Below are 22631 nucleotides of genomic sequence, written 5' to 3'. Positions count from 1 at the left end.
ATGAAATCTCAAGGGATCAGAGCACAACTAGTTATTCCTTATGATCAGGAACACACTGGCAAAGGACATCTGCAGTCAACCTTCTAAGTTTGTAGGAGATATCAACTTGTTTGAGGCAGTGAAAAGTCAATCAGTGAAGATAATCACAGAGCTCACAAGAAAATCAGCAGCAGAGTGTCAGTGAGGGTGAATATAAAGTGGAGTGTGAAGAAATACAATGATTCAAATTTTGATTATGAGCATGAATGTTAAACTATCAGATATGCTCACAGAAGTCCTAAAGTCACCCTGACCTAGTAAATAGCTTTACCACAAAGCCTGGCTGGTCATCTTTGGGAGGACATCTGGAAGCAAACTGAAGAGAATATGATATTGCCTGGTTTCAAAACCCTGATTCATCTGTATCTAGAAAAAAGGAAACATAAATGATCATTATGACAAGAAAAATCAATAGAACTGAAGCAGGTCTAGGTGTGATCTTGGTCAAGGTAATTTCCTTCAGCAGAGGCAATCCCCACAAAGGGCTGAAGGTAGAGTGCCAGTAGCAGTCCCAATAACTGGAGGGTAATTGGCCGTTTGTTCTCCAAGACAGACGTTGGCAGCGTATCCCACCGACCCCCATACTGGCCTCTCTCTTGACCTCCAGTTCCCATTTCTGATTTACATGGCTGAACAGCAAGAGGCTACTACTAAGGCTGTGTTTAGTGAAAGACAATGGTTTAGTTGCCAAGTACAAGACCAGCCCTTGGGGAAATCAAGGAGCTGACAGATCTGCCATCAGTGGTCCTGGCTTCCCTTCCCAGACTCCTTTCTCCTTTTGCAATACTTTTTCCTTTTCCTGCTTCTCCCTTCCTTGCCCGGTGCACTTCTTCTCACCTCTCCCTACCTCTACCACACACACCTTTCCAGTGGAAATAATTGGACAATTTCATTCACCCAAACTTGTCAATGACAGGACTGGATTTGCATTTCAATTTAAAACAGTGTCTTAGGCTAAAAGAGTGAAACCCTTTGCAATTTCAGGCTGCCTTGGGTGAGGGGAACACTTTCCTGAATCTTAAGAACGAAGTGGTATAGGGAGTCATCAATCCCTTGGAACGTTAAGTGTGGTTCCTAGAGAGATCTTACAAAAATTGGTGTGGATGGGGCCAGCAAGAGAGAGGGGGAAAAATAATTTTTTTTTGTGGAGGTTCTTGCCTGCCAGGCATGATTAAGAACTGCTGATAAAAGCAAGAGCTGGATCCCTCAGAGTGGTAACTGCTGCTGTCTAGTAACTCAGGCTAAAGAATCAAAGCAGAGGTTTTTCTGTTGTGAACTAAGAATCTGTCCCTGGTCAACTGCAACCAACTGGTTAGAGTAAATCCAAGTAGAGAGCTGGAGAAGCCAGACCTCTATTAAAATGATGATGGTGAAGGTAGTTTGCATAGAACTAAAGATAGTTCATTAGTCTTCTTTCCCATCAATGATCCCACCTGTTCTACCTGCCAGTATTCTACTTTTTAGTGGTGAGAACCTTTGATAACCTAAAAGTAGACTTTAAAAGGGAAGAATCTTAGAAGATTTTGTTGATACATTGCAACTCTCTGTTGTTTCAGGCTGGGCAACTTTCTCAAAGATCTTATTTACTCAAACATGTCATAAAGTTTGTGCCTTTACAGCTCCAACTAGTCCTATCTTATTTGGGAAAACTCATCTCTCCCTTTGAGAGTTTTAAATTTATACCATCACCAACAAATTTGGCATTGTATTTTGAAAATATTGCCTACGTTTCACATATCAGTGGGTTGTTTCCTAGAAGAAGCGTGTGTAAAATAAGTGAGTTACTGAAGGAGTAGATTTGAAAAAATATTTCCAGCTGGATTTGCTGTCAATTCTGCTTCACATTGTACCTCTTTATTTTCAGTATAATTCTTCTGTACCACCAGTAATGTTTTTTTACATTCCATTTGAATGTAAATTCCATAAAGGCAGGGATTTTTTGTTTCTTTGGTCATAGATGTGTTCCTGCACTGAGAATGGTGCCTGGAATGTAGTTAGGGAATCAGCAAATATTTGTAAAATGAAATTAATATTTCCTATTACCATCTAAAGGCTGGAAAATTCTCAAGCTGCCTTTTAGCTGCTCAGAACATCTTATTATCTCTCATCAAAATGAAACTGTCTTTGCTCCAATCTCTCTTTTTGCTGATAATGACTTAACTAGTAGTTCTTTTGGTTTAGTATATTGGAAAGAGTTAACTAGGAGTTATGATTTTCAGGATTAATCAATAATTAGCTGAGGGAACATTGGGAAAGTCATGTAAATTTTCTGGGTCTTCGTTTGTTCATCTGTAAAGGGTGGTTTAATTATGCCCTTATGTTGTAGGATTTTGAATTGGATCAAATGGCACAGCAAACAAAAAGTTTAATGGTTAAAAGCAAGAACTCTGAATCCAGACTCAAATCCTACCTTCTCCACTTTTTGATTGTGTGACCTTAGGCAAGTTATTTAATCTTTATAAGCTTTGGTTTCCACATATGTGAAATGGAGATAATTATAGTACCCCTCCCATAGAATTATGGTGTGGATAAAAATAGTCAATATATGTAAAACACTTAAAACAGTGCCTGCCACATAAAAGTGCCCATCATGAATGTTAGGTATTATTATTATTAAACATAGAACACTTTTGGAAAATTGTGAATTGCTGTACACGTGGAAGGTAATTAGATTTCCATTTTAACAGGTCATCGATGGCTCAGGCTAAAATGAATGAGTAATGCTGAAATTTTAGGCCTGTGATTAGCGAGGGAATGAGTGATTTGGCATCTCTCAAATTGTACCTCATACTTGGCCATGTATTCTGCCTATTCACAGAACTGGCCTGAGGTGTCCATGTACAGGGAATTAACTGTTACATTTATTCACAGTGACTTTGCCTTTCTGAGTTCTGACATCATCTACCTGTGTGATGTTGGATGACTCAATTAACTGAATTGATTCTGAGTTTCGTCACTTGCAAAATGGGAGCAATAACAGCTTATTGCCTTTTTCAGAGGATTAGTGAGAGGCCCAAATAAGATATTCACTATTCAAATATGAGATAGAGTCATTCTTTTGCTGATTCTCCCTGACATTTTGATAGAACTTTAACTGTCCCGCTCTACAAAAATAGTGGGCTATTCAAACACTTTTTCTATCTAGACTCCCCTTTCATCAAAGTTGAAAACAGACCCAATAAGTGGTCCAAGAAGCTACAGCCCAGTTCAAATAGACTGTATGGGGCAGGGGTAGTAGAGAAAGGCTTATTGACTAAATGTTCAGCCTGAATGACCAATCTCAGAACAGTAGAGTGTTTGCAAATAGCCAAGTGGTCTAATTGGCTTAGTTTGGAAAGTTTAGTATGTTAAACTCCTTACTGAATTAATGCATTTACATTCCTATTATGGTCCATAAATATGAATTTTATAGGGTTGGGAAACTGGAGGTAGAATATGGAAGAGATTCAGGAAATGTCATTAGTATCATTATTGAGATAGAGTCTCACTCTGTCACCCAGGCTGGAATGCAGTGTTGAGATCTTGGCTCACTGCAACCTACGCCTTCTGGGTTCAAGCGATTCTTGTGCTTCAGCCTACTGAGTAGCTGGGACTATAGGCATGCACCACTATGCCCAGCTAATTTTTTTTCTTTTTCTTTTCTTTTTTTTTTTTTTTTTTTAGTAGAGATGGGGTTTCGCCATGTTGGCCAGGCTGGTCTTGAACTTCTGGCCTCAAGCGATCTGCCTGCCTCGGCCTCCCAAAGTGCTGGGATTGCAGGGATGAGCCACTACGCCTGACCTGTTTTATTTTTCTTTCAAATCCTGGTGAACTTCTGCTTTTGGCTATGATGGAATAACTGGTATTGGATTGTTCCTCCTGTGGTAAGCAATCACAAGACTGAACAAAATGTATGAAGGAACTATTGTCAAACAATGGAAAACAGGTGGTGCAAACCACGATCTCTGAGAGAAACTCATGAGGTTTAAGTCCCATGCTGGTGCAGCTTTCTGCCTAGGGACATTTTCCCAGCCACGGTGCAGGGAGCTGTGATTTAATGAAAGTACAGTAGTCCTCTTGAGCTGAGGAAACCTAGATCAGAGTTTGGGGTATCTGAAGTGCCTGGAGTCTACACAGTAGGGCACTAGAGTCGAGAAGCAGCACAGAATAGTGGGGAGGTCTTGAAGGGACTTCTCCCTACGTTTTTGGCTGAGGATTACAATCGTATTCGGGGCAAGACTGCACAAGGCTTACCAGAGAGCAACTGCTACACAACTGGGTATAAGAACAGAGAAAGTAAAGGTTGAGAAGAAGTAAGGAATGCTGGAGATCCTCCGCAGCTACAGTGCAGGGACATCATTAACATCTTGTTACCACCTCAAGAATCCAGCTTTGAGACCACAAGGGCCACACCCTAAGAGTAATGCCCCATTCCTTAGAGTAAAGCCTGCTTTCTCAATCTTCTCTACAAAAGCCTAATACCAATCTTTCACAAGATGCACAGTTGAGGAGCTTTCCACATATCCACCCCAACAAAGTATGAAGCCAAACCTACACAAGTTCAAGGTGGTCAGTCAGAAACCGATCTGCCTGTGAGAACAAAAACAAGATTATTTCTCAGAAGATAACAGAATGCAGAGTTTCTACCATGTATTATGAACAATACCCAGTATATAATAAAAGATTACTAGATATGTAGAGAAACAGGAAAATGTGATCCACAGTCAAGAACAAAAGAGATCAATGAAACTATGTCTTAGTGAGTAAGTAGATAGGGAATTTCAGCAGATAAATGGAAATATATATATATATATATATTTTATATATATATATATATATATATAGAGAGAGAGAGAGAGAGAGAGAGATGTATGTCTATATATGAAGCAGCTATTGTCAAACATCAGGAAAAAAGGCAACATAAATCATGATCCCTAAGAGAAACTCATGAGGTATACCTCACGTTGTTGTCTTTCTGCCTAGGAAAATCTCCATGTTGAACTCCACATTCAGTTCACTCTAGAACTGAAAGTCTTCTCTGATGTGAAACACAGCAATGAACTAATTTGAATAAAAATAAGTAGAGCCTTAAGAATGGCATGTTTAAAGTGAGGAACAAAAGCAAAGAAGAAACAAAGAAAAACCTTGTTAACCCACAATTCTATATCCAGTGAAAATATATTTCAATAACTAGGGCAAATAAAGACATTTTCAGATAAGTAAAAGCTTAAATAATTCATCACTAACAGACCTGCAACATGAGACAAGCTAAATTATTTAGGCTAACGGGAAATGATACAGAAGGAAAGTCATATTTAAGGGAGGAAAGACAAGCTCTAGAAATGGTAAATAAGAGGGTATATTTACAAGAAAATATTATTTGTTCTCATAATTTTCTCAAAAGTGAACCTACTACTAAAGCAAAATTCATAACGTTTTAATGAGATTTTTACAACATTTGTGGAAATAAAAGATATGGCAATGATAGCATGAAGAACAAGGGTTGGTAGGTAAATGGAATTATACTGTTGGAAGTTGATTCCAGACTGGAGACAAAAATTTATAATACATCATCTGACACATGATTATATCCAGAATATAAAAATAATTCTTATAGCTCAATAGTAAGAAGTCAAACAACCCAATAACAAGAGCAGATTTGGACACTATAGAAGAAGACATACAGATAAGCCAATAAGCATATGACCACATGCTCATCTTTCATCATTAGGGAAATGCAATTTAAAACGAGAGGAACATTCACTGACAAACCCACTAGAATGACTGTAGTTGAAAAGACTGACAACAGCAAAAGTTGGTGAGGATCTAGAGCAACCAGAATTAATGTAAAATGATACAATCTTTTTGGGGAACACTTTGGTAGTTTCTTATAAAGTTATGCATATGCTTACCATCAATTTCTCTTCTAGGTATTTGCCCAAGAGAACTGAAAGCATATGTCCACACAGGCTTGTACACATTTGTTTTAGCAGTTTTGCTTAAAATAGCAAAAAACTAAAATAATCCAAATGTTCATCAAAAGGGGGAATGAATAAACAAATTATGGTACAGCTATTGAATGATTTTCAGCAATAAAAAGGAACAAGTATCAACATACACAATAAGATGGATAAATGTCAAAGGCTTATGCTGAGCTAAAGAAACCAGGCACAAAAGAGTGTATACCATATGATTCCATTTATATCAAACTCCAGAACAGGCACAATTAATCTCTATTGATAGAAAACAGATCAGTGGTTGCCTGGAGCCAGGCGTGGGTGGATGCCTGCAGAGAGACATAAGGGAACTTTTTGGGTGATGAAATGTTCTATATTTGTCTTTACTAGGATGGAGGTTTCACAAATTATACATTTGTCAAAAATAATTGAACTGTACCCTTAAAATGGGTACAGTTTACATTATGTGAATTATACCTCAATAAAGATGGTTTGAAAATTGAAATGGTCACAACATTGTGGGTCGCTGTCACATGGCATTTTTACTTTTGGACATAGTTCTAGATATTCATGTCACCCAGAAATCCAGGCGAAGATAAAGGAATAATAACATGACAAAGGAAAAAGAGAAAACAAGAACTACAGTTTATAGTTTCCAAATACTTGTTAGCTTAGAAATACAATACAATAACAGGCCAGGCACAGTGGCTCACGTCTCTAATCCTAGCACTTTGGGAGGCTGAGGTGGGCGGATCAGTTGAGGTCAGAAGTTCAAGACCAGTCTGACTAACATGGTGAAACCCTGTCCCTACTAAAAATATAAAAATTAACCAGGTGTGGTGGCATGTGACTGAAATCCCAGCTACTCGGGAGGCTGAGGCAAGAAAATTGCTTGAATCTGGGAGACGGAGGTTGTAGTGAACCAAGATTGTGCTGCTGAACTCTAGATGGGCAACAGAGTGAGACTCTGAAAAAAAAAAATCTATCTATCTATCTATCTATCTATCTATCTATCTATCTATCTATCTATCTGGATATATTTATTTAGATATATATATCTGGATATGTATATATTTATATATATACACTTGGATATATATATATATCTAATGACATGCTGTATAATCTTTGAAGGGTAGGAAATGGCTGTTGAATGGTGATGGAAAATTGTATTAATTCATTCTCACTCTCATGCTGCTATGAAGAAATTCTTGAGACTGGACAATTCATAAAGGAAAGAGGTTTAACTGACTCACAGTTCAGCATGGTTGGGGAGGCCTCAAGAAACTTACGGTCATGGCAGAAGGGGAGGCAAACACGTCCTTCTTCACATGGCAGCAGGAAAGAGAAGTGCTGAACAAAAGGGGTAAAGCCCCTTATAAAAATCATCAGATCTCATGAGAAATCACTCATTATCATGAGAACAGCATGAGGGTAACTGCCCCCATTATTCAATTACCTCCCACTGGGTCCCTCCCAAGACAAGTGGGGAATGATTTAAGATGAGATTTGGGTGGGGACACAGCCTAACCATATTAGAAAGTTAGTTTATTCCAGTGAATGTGGGAAACACCTTCTGGAAATAGAAAAACTGGCATCCTATCCTGGTGTGTACCATCACATAAAAAGCAATAAATCCATGATTATCAACGTCATGTGAATTAGAAGAGAGCTAAATGCATTCAACATTAAAACTCTGCTGAATAGAACTGGTTCTTGAATGACTCACCACACTTGTCATCCTTTGGGCCATCATTTATAGACATTGTGCTGGCAAAAAACTGGAGATCCATACAGAGATTAACAGATATCCTCTTAGTAGAAGGTGGGCAGCAAGGGAATTTAATGCAGTTGTGTTTAAAAAGAGGCTCTTCTGAAGTATAAAAAAGTGAGTCCAATGAAGGAGATTTCAGGAACAGTGGAGCCCAGTGAGGTAGGCCTAGTTTTCATCACCCTGGATCTCCTATCACCATAAGCAAGCTTTTCTCCCTATTTGCAGAGGCCAGGAGGTATTTTTCTCATCTGATAAACGAGTTTATTTTGGTAAACAAAATAAACAATTTGCATTTCCTTGGAAAAAAAATCCCATTATTTAAAGAAGTTTTGGATTTTACCTTTTAACCACTCAAAAAAAAAAAAAAAATGAAGTTACAAATGAGAAAAAGACAAATGAGACAAATCAACCAATTAAAATGTATTAAAATGCATTAAATGAATTAAAATGTATGGCCCTCATAATTTAAAACCTTGTTAGAGTAAACAAAATGTAAAAGCAAACAAAAAATATATAGGGAAATATGAATACTATTAAGTGAACATTGAATAGTATTCAGAAATCATTGTTAAAAATGTTTAGGTGTGATAATGGATTTGGGGTTTCATTTTTAAAAAACCATTTTTGTGCACATACTGACATATTTATAGATGAAACAATGTAATGTCTGGCATTTGCCACTATGTAATATGGGTGAGAAGAACTATACAACTTTAACTTAATATCAGATTCTTAAGGGAAAATAGCTCATGGGATTAATTATTATGGGTGAGTGTGAAAGTTTATTCTAGTGCGATGCTCTGGGAAACAGCTTTGGTGTTTCCTCTTCAAGCATCTGAAGCATGCGCCTAACCAGAGCCATAGAACAGTATAAAGAGCCCTCATAGCTTTTTATTCTTTGGTTCAGAACTGCCTTATACTCCACTGCCTTTTCCTTCTGGCCATGACTTTCACGGTCTCCATCTTACTTGGCTTAACAGCTGGCTACCCTGTCTTTCCCTGGTGCTGATTCCAGGTTGATGGCTCTGATTAAGGCTTGGCACTTCCTTGGCATGCTGTTTCCAGCATGGATTCCTTTGTCTCTGCATACACCCCAACCACAGCCAAGTGGCACGATGTTCTCTAATGTTCCCAACCTCCTGGGTATAACACTGGAAGAAGCTCCAAAGAACCTGTCTGACGACGTAGAAAGGAGACTGATGTAAATGCAAAGTTTTCACATATAACCATCAGAATTGAAACAGAAAAGAGTGACACTATAAGTGCACTACAATTTCACTGAGGAGTTGGATAAGCAAAATTACAGATACCACAGGAACGATCCTGGAAACTGATTAAATTCCCTTTCTAGTTATACTTTGAATTTCATCAGAATGCTATAAATTGTCATTTTAAAACCACAGTTCAAGTAATATAATATTTTTCAAACTGAAGGACATGTTCCTTTCATGGGTTGTGAAATTAATTTAATAGGCAGCCAAAAACATTTTTAACAGACCAGACTAGACTAGTCTGGAAAGAAATAAATGGAAAATATTAAAGTGAGTCATACATAGTAAGAGTGAATATACTTTCTGTAGAATTTTTCTCTTAGTTTTTCAAGTGTGTGTGTGTGTGTGTGTGTGTATGTGTGTGTGTATATGTGTTGTCACAGTATAAAATCAATTTCTTACTGTGGCCATTTCCAAAAATATTTGAAAATCCTTATGTAATGAATTTCTATATACGATAGAAACCAAAAAGATTCAGGGGGCAAAAAAGGTAACTCCGAAGGAAAATTTCTGTCAAAACAAAATCCTGGTAATTCAATAACTAACTTGTTACCCGAATCAGAGAACTAATCCATGCCAACCAGTCAGAAACTGTAAATAACCTGGTAGAAGGAGCAGGCTACTAGATGTCACCTGATTTGTTCTTTTCGTGTGGTTTTGCTGACTATGTTTTCCTGTTGAATTTAAAAGGCCCCACTCATTTTTGTTACTTGGTAACTGCCATTTTCAGACCAGCTTTTGTCTGTTTCTAGATGCAGCCTGCAGGACACCAGCTGACAGTGGAAGGACTGAGGAAGCTTGTATAATTTTGTACAAGATCTACTGCAAGTTCAGCTGAAGAACTGCTCCAAAGTTTAGGTCATGGTAAGAACAAGGTTAGATGACATTAGTCACTCAAACACAGACTCAAGCTGCAACAACTAATGCTGCTATGAGATTGGTTATATGCCAAGGTCATATTTGGCCAAAGAATGTATGCCCTTTGAAATCCCAGCAGGCATAGACCTACAAATTCTCAACTAAGGAGATAGATGTTCATTCATTTTTACAGCTCCTGGGTGGAGAAAACTATTTCCCCCTGCCAAATTTTTCTTTTATGTAAAACTTTAAATAAGAACTAAGAGCTTTCATAGTGCCTGCAAACCTGAAAATTTTTAATACAAATCCTCTAAAAGTTTGTGTCACTCACAGCTTCTTGCTGTTTTTTGTTTGTTTGTTTTGTTACTTTTTGTCTTCTTTGTTTTTTTTAGAACCTCCTCAAAATGGACTTGCATGTTCCCTTTCTAGAAGGAGTAAGTCCTATTCAAACCCTTTAAATCAAAGCTGGGCATGGTGGCTCACGCCTGTAATCCCAGCACTTTGGGAGGCTAAGGTGGGCGGATCACTTGAAATCAGGAATTTGAGACCAGCCTGGCCAATGTGGTGTAACCTCGTTTCTACTAAAAATACAAAAATTAGCCAGACATGGTGGCGGGCACCTATAATCCCAGCTACTCGGGAGGCTGAGGCAGGAGAATTGCTTGAACCCAGAAGGCGGAGGCTACAGTGAGCCGAGATTGCATCACTGCACTCCAGCCTGGGTGACAGAGCAAGAGTCCATCTCATAACCAAAACCAAAACCAAAAACAACAAACCCTTTAAATCAAGAGGTGAATCCTGAATCCCCATCTGGAAGGTACTGTGGGAGGGCATAATTATGATAGATAATCTATCTCAAAATGACATTTGGGAAATGAAATGTTCAAATTCTGACCAAGGGGATCAGAAGGAAATAATTCTGAAAGTCTTAAAAGGGGAAGGTAGGGTGGGGAACACAATTAGAGTGAAATCACAAGAAATGTGAAATGTACTTATCAGATGGCTTCACAATGTGCTCTTATTGGTGGTGTGTCCCTGGGCACCAAGGAGGCCAGGCCTACCGTATTGAAAGCAGAATGGAGGGGAGCTCAGCATGGCTCCTCCGAGCAGTCACAAGTGATTCATACGGACCCAGCTGGGGCCCCAAGAAGGGAGAGGGTGCGGTAGTGTGGACACTGTGGATTTCCAGGAACCATAGCAATCCACAGCTCCAGCTCAACAATGATGCAAACCAGGACCTTGCCAAACTGTCTTCTCCCAGAGAACAGAGTCTGCTCAGGCTTATGTTCTTGCCTCATTGCGAGTTTCAAATGAGGTGACAAGAATGACATCTGGAACATTTCCTGGCAGAGAGGGCATTTCTCCCCTCCCCTCTCCCAGAGCTTGTTCCTTTTCTTACCTCTCTCTGTTCCTGCTTCACACTGAAAGAGCCTGGCAATGGAATGAGACCAAACCTTCGTTCAAATCCAGCCTCCCTACTTGCTTGCTTAGAGCAAATCACTGAACTCCTGTAAGCCTCAGTTTCCCCAGCAATAAAAGGAAGAGATAATAACTCTTACCTTATAGAGTCATATGAGGATCGGGGGAATGTACATAATGTGCTCTGCAAACATTCAACACTCAAGGTCAGGGCTTCTCAACTTTGCACTTTAACATTTTGGCCAGGTCATTCTTTGTTGTAGGGGGCTGTCTTGTGCATTGTAGGATGTGTAACAACATCCCTGATCTCTACAAACAGGATACTAGTAGTACCTTCCTTCTCCTTCCCACAGTCGTGACAACCAAGAATGCCTCTAAGTATTGCCAAAGGTCCCCCTGAGGGCAAAATCAGGCCTGGTTGACTATGATTTCCATCTTGCTTTCCTTTCTCTCTCTCTCTCTCTCTCTCTCTCTCTCTCTCAGTTTTGGGAAAGTGAACTGTCATGTTATGAACAGCCCAGATCACAAGTAACTAATGTCCCAAGCAAATAGCCAGCAAGCACCTGAGGCCTGCCTGCAGCCAAGTGAGTGACTTTGGAAAAGGACCCTTCCTCGGTTGAGCCCTGAGATGACTGCAGCCCTAGATGACGCACTGATCACAGCCTTTGACAGATCCTGAGTCAGAGGCACTTAGCTAAGCCATACCCCCATTCCTGACACACAGAAACTCTGAGATAATAAATGCTTATTCTTTTAAGCTGCTAAGTTTTGGGGTCATTTGTAATGCAGCCATAGGTAGCTAAGACAAGGACCAACAATGATCAAGTAATATATCAGTGTTGCATGGGAAGCAGATGCGTCTATGCACATAAGAGATCTCAGAGGTGACCCCATAGGCAGATCCTGAGGTTTCCATGGTTTTGGGAGGGGAGGACATTTGCATTCTTGCATCAGTATTATTTGGTTGTCCCATATATATTTAGTGCTCTTTCTGTATATGACTTATTGAAACATCCCCTTTATCTTTGTAGGGCTGTGGTTTACCATTTAAAAATGTTAAATGAAACGTCTCTTATTCTAAATTAATTTTATCTTCTTATTCACTATATATGAATACATTTTTCTTGACTATCATCAGTGATATACTAGTTTGTGTTCTCATTTTCCTAAACATATTTTATTATAAATGTAGCAAACAATTAATATAAAGAATATGAAACAGTGGGGGGAAGCAGAATGTTAATGAGAATTAACCATTATTAACAATTTAGTATGTATCTTTCCAGATATTTTCCATGAAACACAATTACACCATATAAATACGTATTTTTTTTTCAAGATTTTTTGGTTTCAAGGGATAGAAACCAAAGCAAACTGGCTTAAGCAGAAAGATTTTCTTGGCTTGGATAACCAAAATTCTGGAAGCATACGAGTAGAATTACCTACCTTAGACATGATTGAAGCCAGGACTAGAACATCACCAGGAATTGCTCTCTTTGTCTCTCATCTCTATGTCTCAAGGTGTGTTGGCTTCATTCTCCCACATTGGGCTTTCCATGAGTCAAGGATGTGGCCACCAGGACCTCCTGGCTCTGAGTCTCTTACAACTTTATGACTGAAGTAAAAAGAGGTGTTGGTCTCCCAGCTTGAAAAATCCCAGGTAATGTTTCTGATTGGTTTAGCCTGTTGATTAACCACTCCAGCCAAGGGTGTGAGGTATTATGAGAAGCTCAGCTGGAGTCACATGTCTAATCTACTGCTGGAGAAGGTTACTAGACAAAGTAGGGGAAGGAGTGCTTGGCAGCCAATAACAGTAGGCACCTATCACAATCTTTTATCTAAATATTATCATGATGTGCATCATTAGTCTCAATTTGTTTTAATCAGTAAATTACATATCACAGGCTTCTTTACATATGAACATATATCATGCTCAGTTTATTCAATAGTCTACACTCAACAGAACAGAAATATGAACTGTTTTGGTTTTTTTTTCCAATCATTTCTTTCAACCATATTCCATGAAATCTCCCTTTCCTGCCCTTAAGAATATCTTGGGCAGATCTCATAGTTTTCTGGTTACTTTTAATTATTAAAATGCGCTTTCCTATCTAGAGTAGTTTAAAAACTAAATCTTACATCCAATATGATGTTCATTCTCTTTCTCAAACCACCAGGCCAGGGTAAGTTTCAGGAAGGGGCTTGAGGTAAAGAAGGGCATGACTTGCCTTTTCACTTCTCCTGCCCTCCCTCTTCTGTGGTTGGAGTGAGAAGGAGGGAGAATAAGAAAGACATGTGTCTTTATATTTATGTGGCTGTTGTGGGATGAACTGCATTCCCCTAAAATTCATATATTGAAGCCCTAACTTCCTATACCTCAGGTTGTGCCTATTTTTGGAAACAGGGCCTTAAATGAGGTGATTAAGTTAAAACGAGACCATCAAGATGGATCCTAAGTCAACCTGACTGGTTTTCTTTGTAAGGACAGGAAATATGGACATAAAACGAGATACCTTGTGTGCATGCCCACAAGGATGACCATTTAAAGCAAACCAGAGAGGCCACAGAGGAAACCAGCCCTTGATTAGTTCCAGTCTCCAGAAATGTGAGAAAATAAATTTCTGTTGTTTAAGTCATTTGTCCTTAACCTTTTTGGCACCAGGGACCGGTTTCCTGAAAGACAATTTTTCCATGGATGGGAGGCAGGGATGGTTTCTGGATGAAACTTTTCTACCTCAGATCATCAGGTATTACTTAGATTCTCATAAGGAGTGCACAACCTAGATCCCTTGCATGTGCAGTTCACAATAGGGTTCGTTCTCCTATTAGAATACCATGCGACTGCTGATCTAACAGGAGGTGGAGCTCAGGCGGTAACGCTGGCTGGCCCACCACTCGCTTCATGCTGTTCAGCCTGGTTCCTAACAGGCCATGGACTTGTACCGGTCTGTGGCCCAGAAGTTGGGGACCCCTGGTTTAAGCCAACCATTCTGTGGCTTATACACAAGTGTTCACAAAGGTCCTTATAAGCAGGAGGCAAGAGTCAGGATCAGGGAAGGAGATGTGAGGTTGAGGTAGAGGTAGAGTGAGGTAAGGAAGGAGCCATGAGCCAAGAAGTGCAGGTAGCCTCTAGAAGCTGAAAAAGGCACGTAAGATAATACATTTGTGTTGTTTTAAGCTAATGTGTTTGTGACAGCAGCAAAAAGAAAGTATACACTCTTTATGTTCTTAAAAGAGATGTATTGAATGCTGTGAGACAGGACATTTAAACATTTTTATTTTAATATAATTTCAGACTTTCAAAAAAGTCACACGAATAATATAAGAAACACTTGTGTTCCCTTTATTCTGATTCACCAATTGTTAATGTTTCATTCCATATGCTTTATCATTTGCTCTCACTCACTCTATGTTTTCCTAAACCATTTGAAAGTAATTTTCACATATTATAATCTGCTAGCCACAAATTCTTTATAGTTTGTATATACTAAAAGCAGGGACTTTTCTTACGGAACCACACTACAATGATCAACATCATAAACCATAACTTTGATGTAATACTGTAACCTAAAATTCAGATTTGAATTGCTCTAATTGTCCCAGTAATGTTTTTTTGTGGTTGTTATTTTTCGTGGCCCAGGACCCAATCCAGGAGCATCTTGTGAATTTAGTTGTCATGTCTCTTTAGTCTCTTATAGTGTGTAACAGCTTCTTTATCTCTCCTTGTCTTATATATTTTTGAAAATTGTGAGTAAAGGCTAGTTATTTTATAAGATATTTTTAAATTTTACTTTGAAGTTTCTGCATAATTAGATTCAGGTTATACATTTTTTGGCAGAAATACGACAGGCATGATATTGTATCCTAGTCTGTGCGCCATATCAGGAGGCACACAACATCAGCTTGTTCCATTATTGATTATGTTAATGTATTACTGATGATGAAAGTTGCTATCAATATTTTCCCCATTTGTAATTAGTAAGTAATTTGTAGGCAGAATACTTTGAGATTACCTTCCCAACTCCACCAACCACAGTGTTGATTCTCACCTTTCCCTATTTCTATTTGTTAACTCCCTTTGACATTGGAACACATGGCTTCCATTATCTAATACGATATTTTAACCTGTCTGAAGTGATTTTTCATGCCACTATTTTCCCATTATTTACCACTCAGTATCATAAGTCATTTATAGTCCCTATGAATAGAGAAAATGTATGTGTATTTAATTATAAAATCTTGTTCAAATTGTTTTTAAAAGTTCTTTTTGGGACTTTCATGTTGCCAAAACATTTTTCACTTTTTCACTGAAATGTTAATTTCAGTTTTGTTTTGTGACTTTTTAGGGGCGGGGAGGGGAGAGAAAATTTATTGGAAGGTATATAAAAGGTTTACAACTTAGATAATAAAATAAATTACTCTTTAGTTTAAGAATTTCAACTGACCTAAGGCATTATTACCTGGAAGGCCCCAGGGTTCGTGGCACAGCTATGGTTATTCAAGTTCCTGTTACTCACGTCCGTATAAGAGACCACCTGAGCAGGCTTAGTGTGAGCAACAAGACTGTTTATTCACTTGGGTGCAAGTGGGCTGAGTCCGAGAAAGGAGTCAGTGAAGGGTGGTGGGATTATCATTGGTTCTTATAGGTTTGGGATAGGCGGTGGAGTCAGGAGCAATTTTTTGTGGGTAGGGGATGGATGTTACAAAGTACATTCACAAGGGCATGGAGGATGTATTGTCACAAGGGTGGGGAGGAATGTTACAAAGTACATTCACAAGGACGGGGAATATCACAAAGTACATTATCACAAGGGAGGGGAAAATGTCACGATGGCTTGACCATGTGTGGCCAGCTCAGAGGACCTTACAGTTCCAATGAACATCACAGAAGGGCTCCTTCCATGGTAAGCATTTTCTTTTATTCCACATGAGGATGCTTTTGACTTCACTGAGAAACTTCTGATGGGTTCTAATGACATCTTAGTGACTCTAAACGGTATGTTACCTCAGGCCTGTGCCTTCATCCACTTCAGGTTTCAAGCTGGGTCAGGCCTGGGCAGAACTGATTTTTCTATAGGATCATCTAAATCAGGGGTTCCCAACCCCCGGGCCCCAGGTACTGGTCTGTGGCCTGTTAGGAACCAGGCTGTATAGCAGGAGGTAAGGGGCGGTGGGGAGGTGAGCATTACCGGCTGAGCTCCACCTCCTATCAGATCAGCAGCAGAATTAGTTTCTCATAGGAGCGCGAACCCTATTGTAAACTGCGCGTTTGAGAGATCTAGGTTGTGTGCTGCTTATGAGAATCTAACTAATCCCTGATGATCTGAGGTGGAACGATTTTATCCCAAAACCATCCCCACATCCCCACCCCTCTGTGGAAAAATTTTCTTCCACAAAACCAATCCCTGGTGCCAAAAAGTTTGGAGACCATTGATCTAAACAGATTGGTGGCTTTCCATTTCCTAGGGGTGGTGAATTTAAAATCAGAATCCACTATTTGATATGGTTATCTAGCTTGACTTGATTAAGGACAGAAGGGCCAGGGAACAGAGTAGTCATGATACAATGATTCTGATAAAGAGTCTCTCGATCATGGGAAGAACTGTTTTGCTCAGAGCACACTGCGGAAGAGAGGAAAGCCAGGGTGCAGTACCAACACACTATGAACCTAAACATCAGAAAAGATTCCTAAGGGTATCCGATGTGCATTCCCAGGAAAGAGCAGAATGGCTATACATGTGGGCTTGACCCCAGAAAGATTTGATTTGAGTCCTGGTACCACTATTTGTTTACTGGATGACTCTAGCCTAGTTACTTAACCTTTTTTAAGGTTTGGTTTCCTGCTCTACAAAATAGGGATAATAAAGGTGCTTATATTGCATGGTTGTTGTATTTCTTAGTGTGTATTCCAAGCTCAGCAAATGTCAGCTCACTGTAATTTTACAGATTTTACCCAATAAAGACTTCAGTTTGTCAATTCTTAGTTTTGTTGAATCTTGAGGGAAAGGGTCAAAAGTGATCATTTTTTTCATTGGCAGGTTGCTCTTTAAAATAACAAGATCATGTCCTGCAACCAACCATGTGGGTGGGGAGAATGTGTGAACTCCCTATTGATGATCATAACGCAGCTGAAGAAAATTTGTCACCTCAGTGTGGTACAATGTACTTACCATGATGCTAAATATCTTGTGGACACATTTCCAGGACACACTGAGTAGTACTGTGGCACAATTGTGTGCATATAAATCATGGATTTCTTCTCTTTTTTTGGTAATAGTTGGTAGAACTACCGTGTTTCCAATATGAAATGACATGGGGGACTATACATGAAATAATATTAAGAGAATAAAAAGCAGGATCCTACTGGCTGCCTTTCTCAATCACGATTGGTAATTCAAAGACACATTGAAATAGTTTGGCTCTGTGTTCCCACCCAAATCTCATCTGAAATTGTAATCCCCATGTGTGGAGAGAGGGGGGTGATTGGATCATGGAAGTGGTTTCCCCTATGCTGTTCTCATGATAGTGAGTGAGTTCTCACAAGATCTGACAGTTTTATAAGTGTTTGACATTTCCTCCTTCACAGGCTCACACTCTTCTCCCTGCTGCCACCCTGTGAAAGAAGGTGGCTGCTTCCCCATCCGCCATGATTGTAAGTTTCCTGAGGCCTCCCCAGCCATGTGGAACTGTGAGTGAATTAAACCTTTTTCCTTTATAAATTACCTAGTTTCAGGGAAGTTCTTTATAGCAATGTGAAAATGAACTAATACACACATAAATTCAGGTCAAAGTCCTCACCTCTCCACAAACACCACAGGTCCTGGGCACCTGAAGTGCCCAGTTCTCTAGATCTGGGGACTGTTCCTACTTTTGGCCATGGTGGTCAGGTTTGTTCCCAGCTTAGTCTTTGAATTTAGTCTTTGCCATATGTTCTTAAACTCTCTTTTCCAGTATCTACAAGTGGCATCCACCAATGGTCTCTAAAGCATCATGCTCTGTGTCTGGGTCTAGGACATCATAGGTGTTTAAAGGATACCTAGAATTTTTACCTCCTTCAGAAGGTATCCAGGAAAGGTGGGCCTTGGTGGGAGGGGTCTTCTGAACCCACAGGACCTCATAGGCCTTGTCTAGAGTGAGACCAGACCACCTGGTTGAGGAATAATCCCACTCTAAGACTTGATGTGGAGGCTAGGACCCAGAACTTGACTCATTATGGCTCCCTTGGCTTCATGGTACTATTATAGAATCAAACTGGGCTCCACTGGCCTGGCACAGTAAGGCCAGACATCCACACTGAGGTTTGAAGTGGCAAGAAAGGAAGGTATTTATTTGCAGGGCACCAAGAAAGGAGAATTGGCAGCTAAAGCTTATGTCCTGACTTCCCCAATGACTTGCAAGTAAGGGTTTTTAAAAACAGGGGTAAATTTCAGGAAAGCAGAAGTTACAAGCAAAATCATAAATCAATACATGGAGGCTACACGTGGGTTATGGCCTGAAAGGGTGGGATATCTTGAAGCAGGAGCTTACAGGTCATAGGCAGGTTCAAAGATTTTCTGATTTGCAATTGGTTAAAGAAGAGAAGCTTTGTTTAATAATTTATGGTCAGCAGAAAGAATGTTAGCTCTGGCTCATGGGTGTGACTTCCTCCAGGACCCTCAGGAAGAAATCTAGAACAAAGAATGGTTGTCAGAATTCAGTCCTCAGTTCTCCCTTACCTGAGGTCTACGTGCCAGTGTATCCATTTGTTGGAGGTCCAGGTTTATGAAAAATAACTCAGGTACATATGTTAAGATGTTATCTTTAGTTTTTATAGGGAACCAAACATCTTGGGGCTTGTTTCAGGCTACCATTACCTTCTTCGTTTCGGGCTACCATTACCCTTTTTTTTTTTTTTTTTTTTTTTTTTTTTTTTTTTTTTTGAGACACAGTCTCGCTCTGTCGCCCAGGCTGGAGTCCAGTGGCGCGATCTCGGCTCACTGCAAGCTCTGCCTCCCGAGTTCAGGCCATTCTCCTGCCTCAGCCTCCCGAGTAGCTGGGACTACCATTACCTTCTTGTTTATCAAGCTGCTGATTCACTTTCAGGGCTAGCTAGGTGTCTGGAATTTCCCTTGAAGGAGCTCAAGATATTCCTTTATTTCCATGCTTGGGGAGCCCACAGACCCCTAAAAGGGGTCCCTGCTCCATCTCAGTACCTGGATTTTCACTTCCTTGCTAAATCAGTCAGTTATAAAAAGCAGATTCAGCTCTAGCCCACATCTGAGTAACTGAGACATTATCATCTCCACTTGGCAAAAACGGAAGCGTGAAATGTGAGTCAGTTGTTTTATTCCACTTCCTAGTGGAGAGAGACAGTTTCTTATCCAGTGTGAATCGAGCCATTCAGGAAGAAACTCAATCCCAGAGAATTATTCAGACGGCGATTGAAGCCTGCTCCTAATTAGACACAGGCTGACTCAGGGGCCAGGGCCTGATGCGGCTGGCGAGCAGCTGTCTCACACGCTCACTTCTTACTCAGTCTCCTGGCACCTGTGCCTCCCTCTATCAAATAAACACAATTATAATTACTCCCTATGTAAGTGCAGCACAACCTGATTTCCATGTTATTTATACTCCCCACCCCCAAACACACATACCATCTTCTGAGGAGGTGGGTTCCAGCTGCTGGAGGGCCCCAAAGTGCTACCAGTATGCAAGGCTGGAGGTGAACTCCCAGGCAGAGCTGAACTGCTCACCAGGAAGGGGACAGGGTGGCGCTACAGGAAAACAAAATTTCCAGGGGAAAAAAACAGGAGAGGGAGACACAAGACCACAAGGTTGGGAAACGGGTCCAGGGCAAAGAAGAATCCAGCTTGGAGACCAGATACTTCCAAAGAGAATTGGGGATGTCAGGCTGAGATTTTGCATAGGAATTTCCTACAGGATTTATATAGGAGATTTTGTGTAGGAGCTTCCTATAGGATTTGTATGGGAGATTTTGTAAGATTTTGTGTAGGAGTTTCCCATAGGATTTGTATAGGAGATTTTGTAAGATTTTGTGTAGGAGTTTCCCATAGGATTTGTATAGGAGATTTTGTAAGATTTTGTGTGGGAGTTTCCCATAGGATTTGTATAGGAGATTTTGTAAGTTTTTTTGTGTAGGAGTTTACTACACAAAATCTTGGTCAACACCTATGCAGTTCATTAATGCTTTTGGTGCAGAACAGATTGTCTATTTATTTATCGGAAAGGAGAGAGATGCTGTGTCCTGCATCAAGGTTAGCAAGAGATGAAAAGGAGGCTGAGTTACTTGTGTAGTTACAGTATTTTTAAAATGTCAGTTTGCCAGCCTAATCTGTGAGCTACATGAGGATAGGGATTATCTCTTGATAGCAGATCCCTAGTGCCTAGCACAATGTAAGCGCATAACAGGTGTTCAAACATTTATTGTATGAATACATTAAATGCCTTCACTCAGTGGCTCCATACAACTTCTGATCCCCAACTGAACTGAAGTCTAAAATAATGTTTTTTTGTCCCTTTGCCCAGGGTTCTCAGGGCACATTAGAAAGCTGATGATTTGGAGCATGGTAGGAGTGGCAGCAGCAGCAGCTTTAGGGCAATGCTTTCAAAAAGATGCTCTTCAGCCCTCAGAAAGGGGTACTGCTGACTGACAACACAGCTGGAACCCCATATAGAGGAAATAACACGGGCCATCAATATGCCCACTCTAACAAGGGAGACCAATCTGATTTCCATAAGTATTAAAGTCAAATGTTGCTAGGGGATTTTGCATGCTGACATATAGAGAAAAATAAAGCTTTGCTTAAAGAGTGCATACATTCTTTCTCTGTTTACCCTCTGGGAACATCCATTGTAAAGAGAAATTGAACTCTAATTGTACTCAATTGTGACACTTAAGAAGAAATATAAAGTATATGTAGTTGCAACAACCTTCAATCTTTTCCTTAGGCTAAATGAAACATACTAAATTGAGAAGGAGGTGCTATAGGCTTCATGGTATCACTAGAATAAAATGGTATAAATAGTATTTTGAATCAGAAGATGTGGCTTGAAGGCCCAACTCAACCACTTACTAGCGATGTGAGTTCCAAGGCTTATTTTAATAACTGATTTTGATTTTGCTTAACTTCTTAATTTCAATAAAAAATATAACCTTAACTGTATAAAACCAGTAATCAAATTGTGGCAAGATTTTTTAAAAAGAGCAAGAAAAATATTCTTGATTAATGACATTTTAATATTTCTTTATATTTGTAGTTTTTCTATCGTGTCTAGGTATGACTCATGTTTTGCTTAACTTTATTTGAGACCCAATGTACTTCATCATTCTGAGGACTTATGTCTCTCTTTAATTCTAAACATTTTTCTGATGTTATCTTCTTCAGATACCCTCTATTCTTTCTACTTTGTCTTTCTGGAACTCCTATTTGGTAATGTTGAACTTCATCTGAAATCTGTGCTTCTGGAAAGCAGGGATGGTTAAGAAATCTACCCTCGTTTTTGTATTCTGGAAACAGCTAACCTCAAAGGGCACCCTGCCCTTGTATAGTCTGATATAAGACACATCTCCATCCTTCCTCATGACTCAGTTGGACTCTCGACGACTCTCTTGTTTACCTGCCTCTGCAAACCCAGGTTCCCTTCCTTTTCACTGAAACATTCCTCATTAATGAACATTCATCTATTGCTATAGACTGAATAAAATCATCTCCTTAATTTCTTGGTGCACTTTGTCTTTGACATGTTAGACACGCTAGATACATAGAACATTAACCTTCTCACCCATTTATCCTTGTTTCTGCTTCTATTTCTTGATGAATCTCCACCTCTTTATCTCTGAGTTATATTGTGAGTACTTTGTTCAAATCTATCCACCAGTTTGCGAATTCTCTATTCAGTGTTGAATCTGATATTTAAACAGGTTTTCATTTCTAAAAGTTATATTTGGTCTTTCTCTCTCTCTACCTATTCTTTTCACATCCCATTGTTCTTTCATGATGATATCATTACAGGATTTTTCCTTAGTTCAGCTAAAGACGGGGTCCTTGTCCCATGGCCAGGGACAAGGCCAGTTCAGACTCGCAGATAGTTTGAAGGGTAAGATAGGGTTTTATTGGGTGAAAAGGAAATAAAGGGAGAAACAGGGACTCTCCACAAGGCCAGAGTTCCTCTGGTGTGCTTCTCGCCTCACAGCTTGAATCCCAGGTTCCACACACACGGAAGAGGAGGGGCTAGGCTCCTCCCACCTGAAAATGGGGTGAACTTCTGTGGCTCTGCCCCAGTGTGCCAGTCAGTTAGAGTTTTGCCAGGGACCCTCTCCCACCTGGCTGTCTC

At 39.8% G+C, this 22631-nt stretch overlaps 1 protein-coding gene across 4 annotated transcripts in view; it reads left to right on the top strand.

Moving 5' to 3' along the window:
• Window positions 1–22631, top strand: part of LOC144331172 (uncharacterized) — a 150487-nt gene that overhangs the window by 50008 nt on the left and 77848 nt on the right. For 3 of the 4 annotated variants that reach the window (XR_013398130.1, XR_013398131.1, XM_077946762.1), the window contains exon 2: window positions 17884–17985. Coding sequence is in view for 1 of the 4 variants with exons in the window: in XM_077946762.1 (XP_077802888.1) it covers window positions 17884–17985 (102 nt within the window). In the remaining 3 variants the exon portion in view is untranslated. The remainder of the gene's footprint in view (window positions 1–17883; window positions 17986–22631) is intronic. The other variant, XR_013398129.1, reaches the window with a different exon arrangement.

Source organism: Macaca mulatta, chromosome 9, assembly GCF_049350105.2.
Source record: "Macaca mulatta isolate MMU2019108-1 chromosome 9, T2T-MMU8v2.0, whole genome shotgun sequence".
Classification (NCBI taxonomy): Eukaryota; Metazoa; Chordata; class Mammalia; order Primates; family Cercopithecidae; genus Macaca; species Macaca mulatta.
The sequence above is the reverse complement of the archived record's forward strand: the minus strand, read 5'-3'. Positions and strand labels throughout refer to the sequence as shown.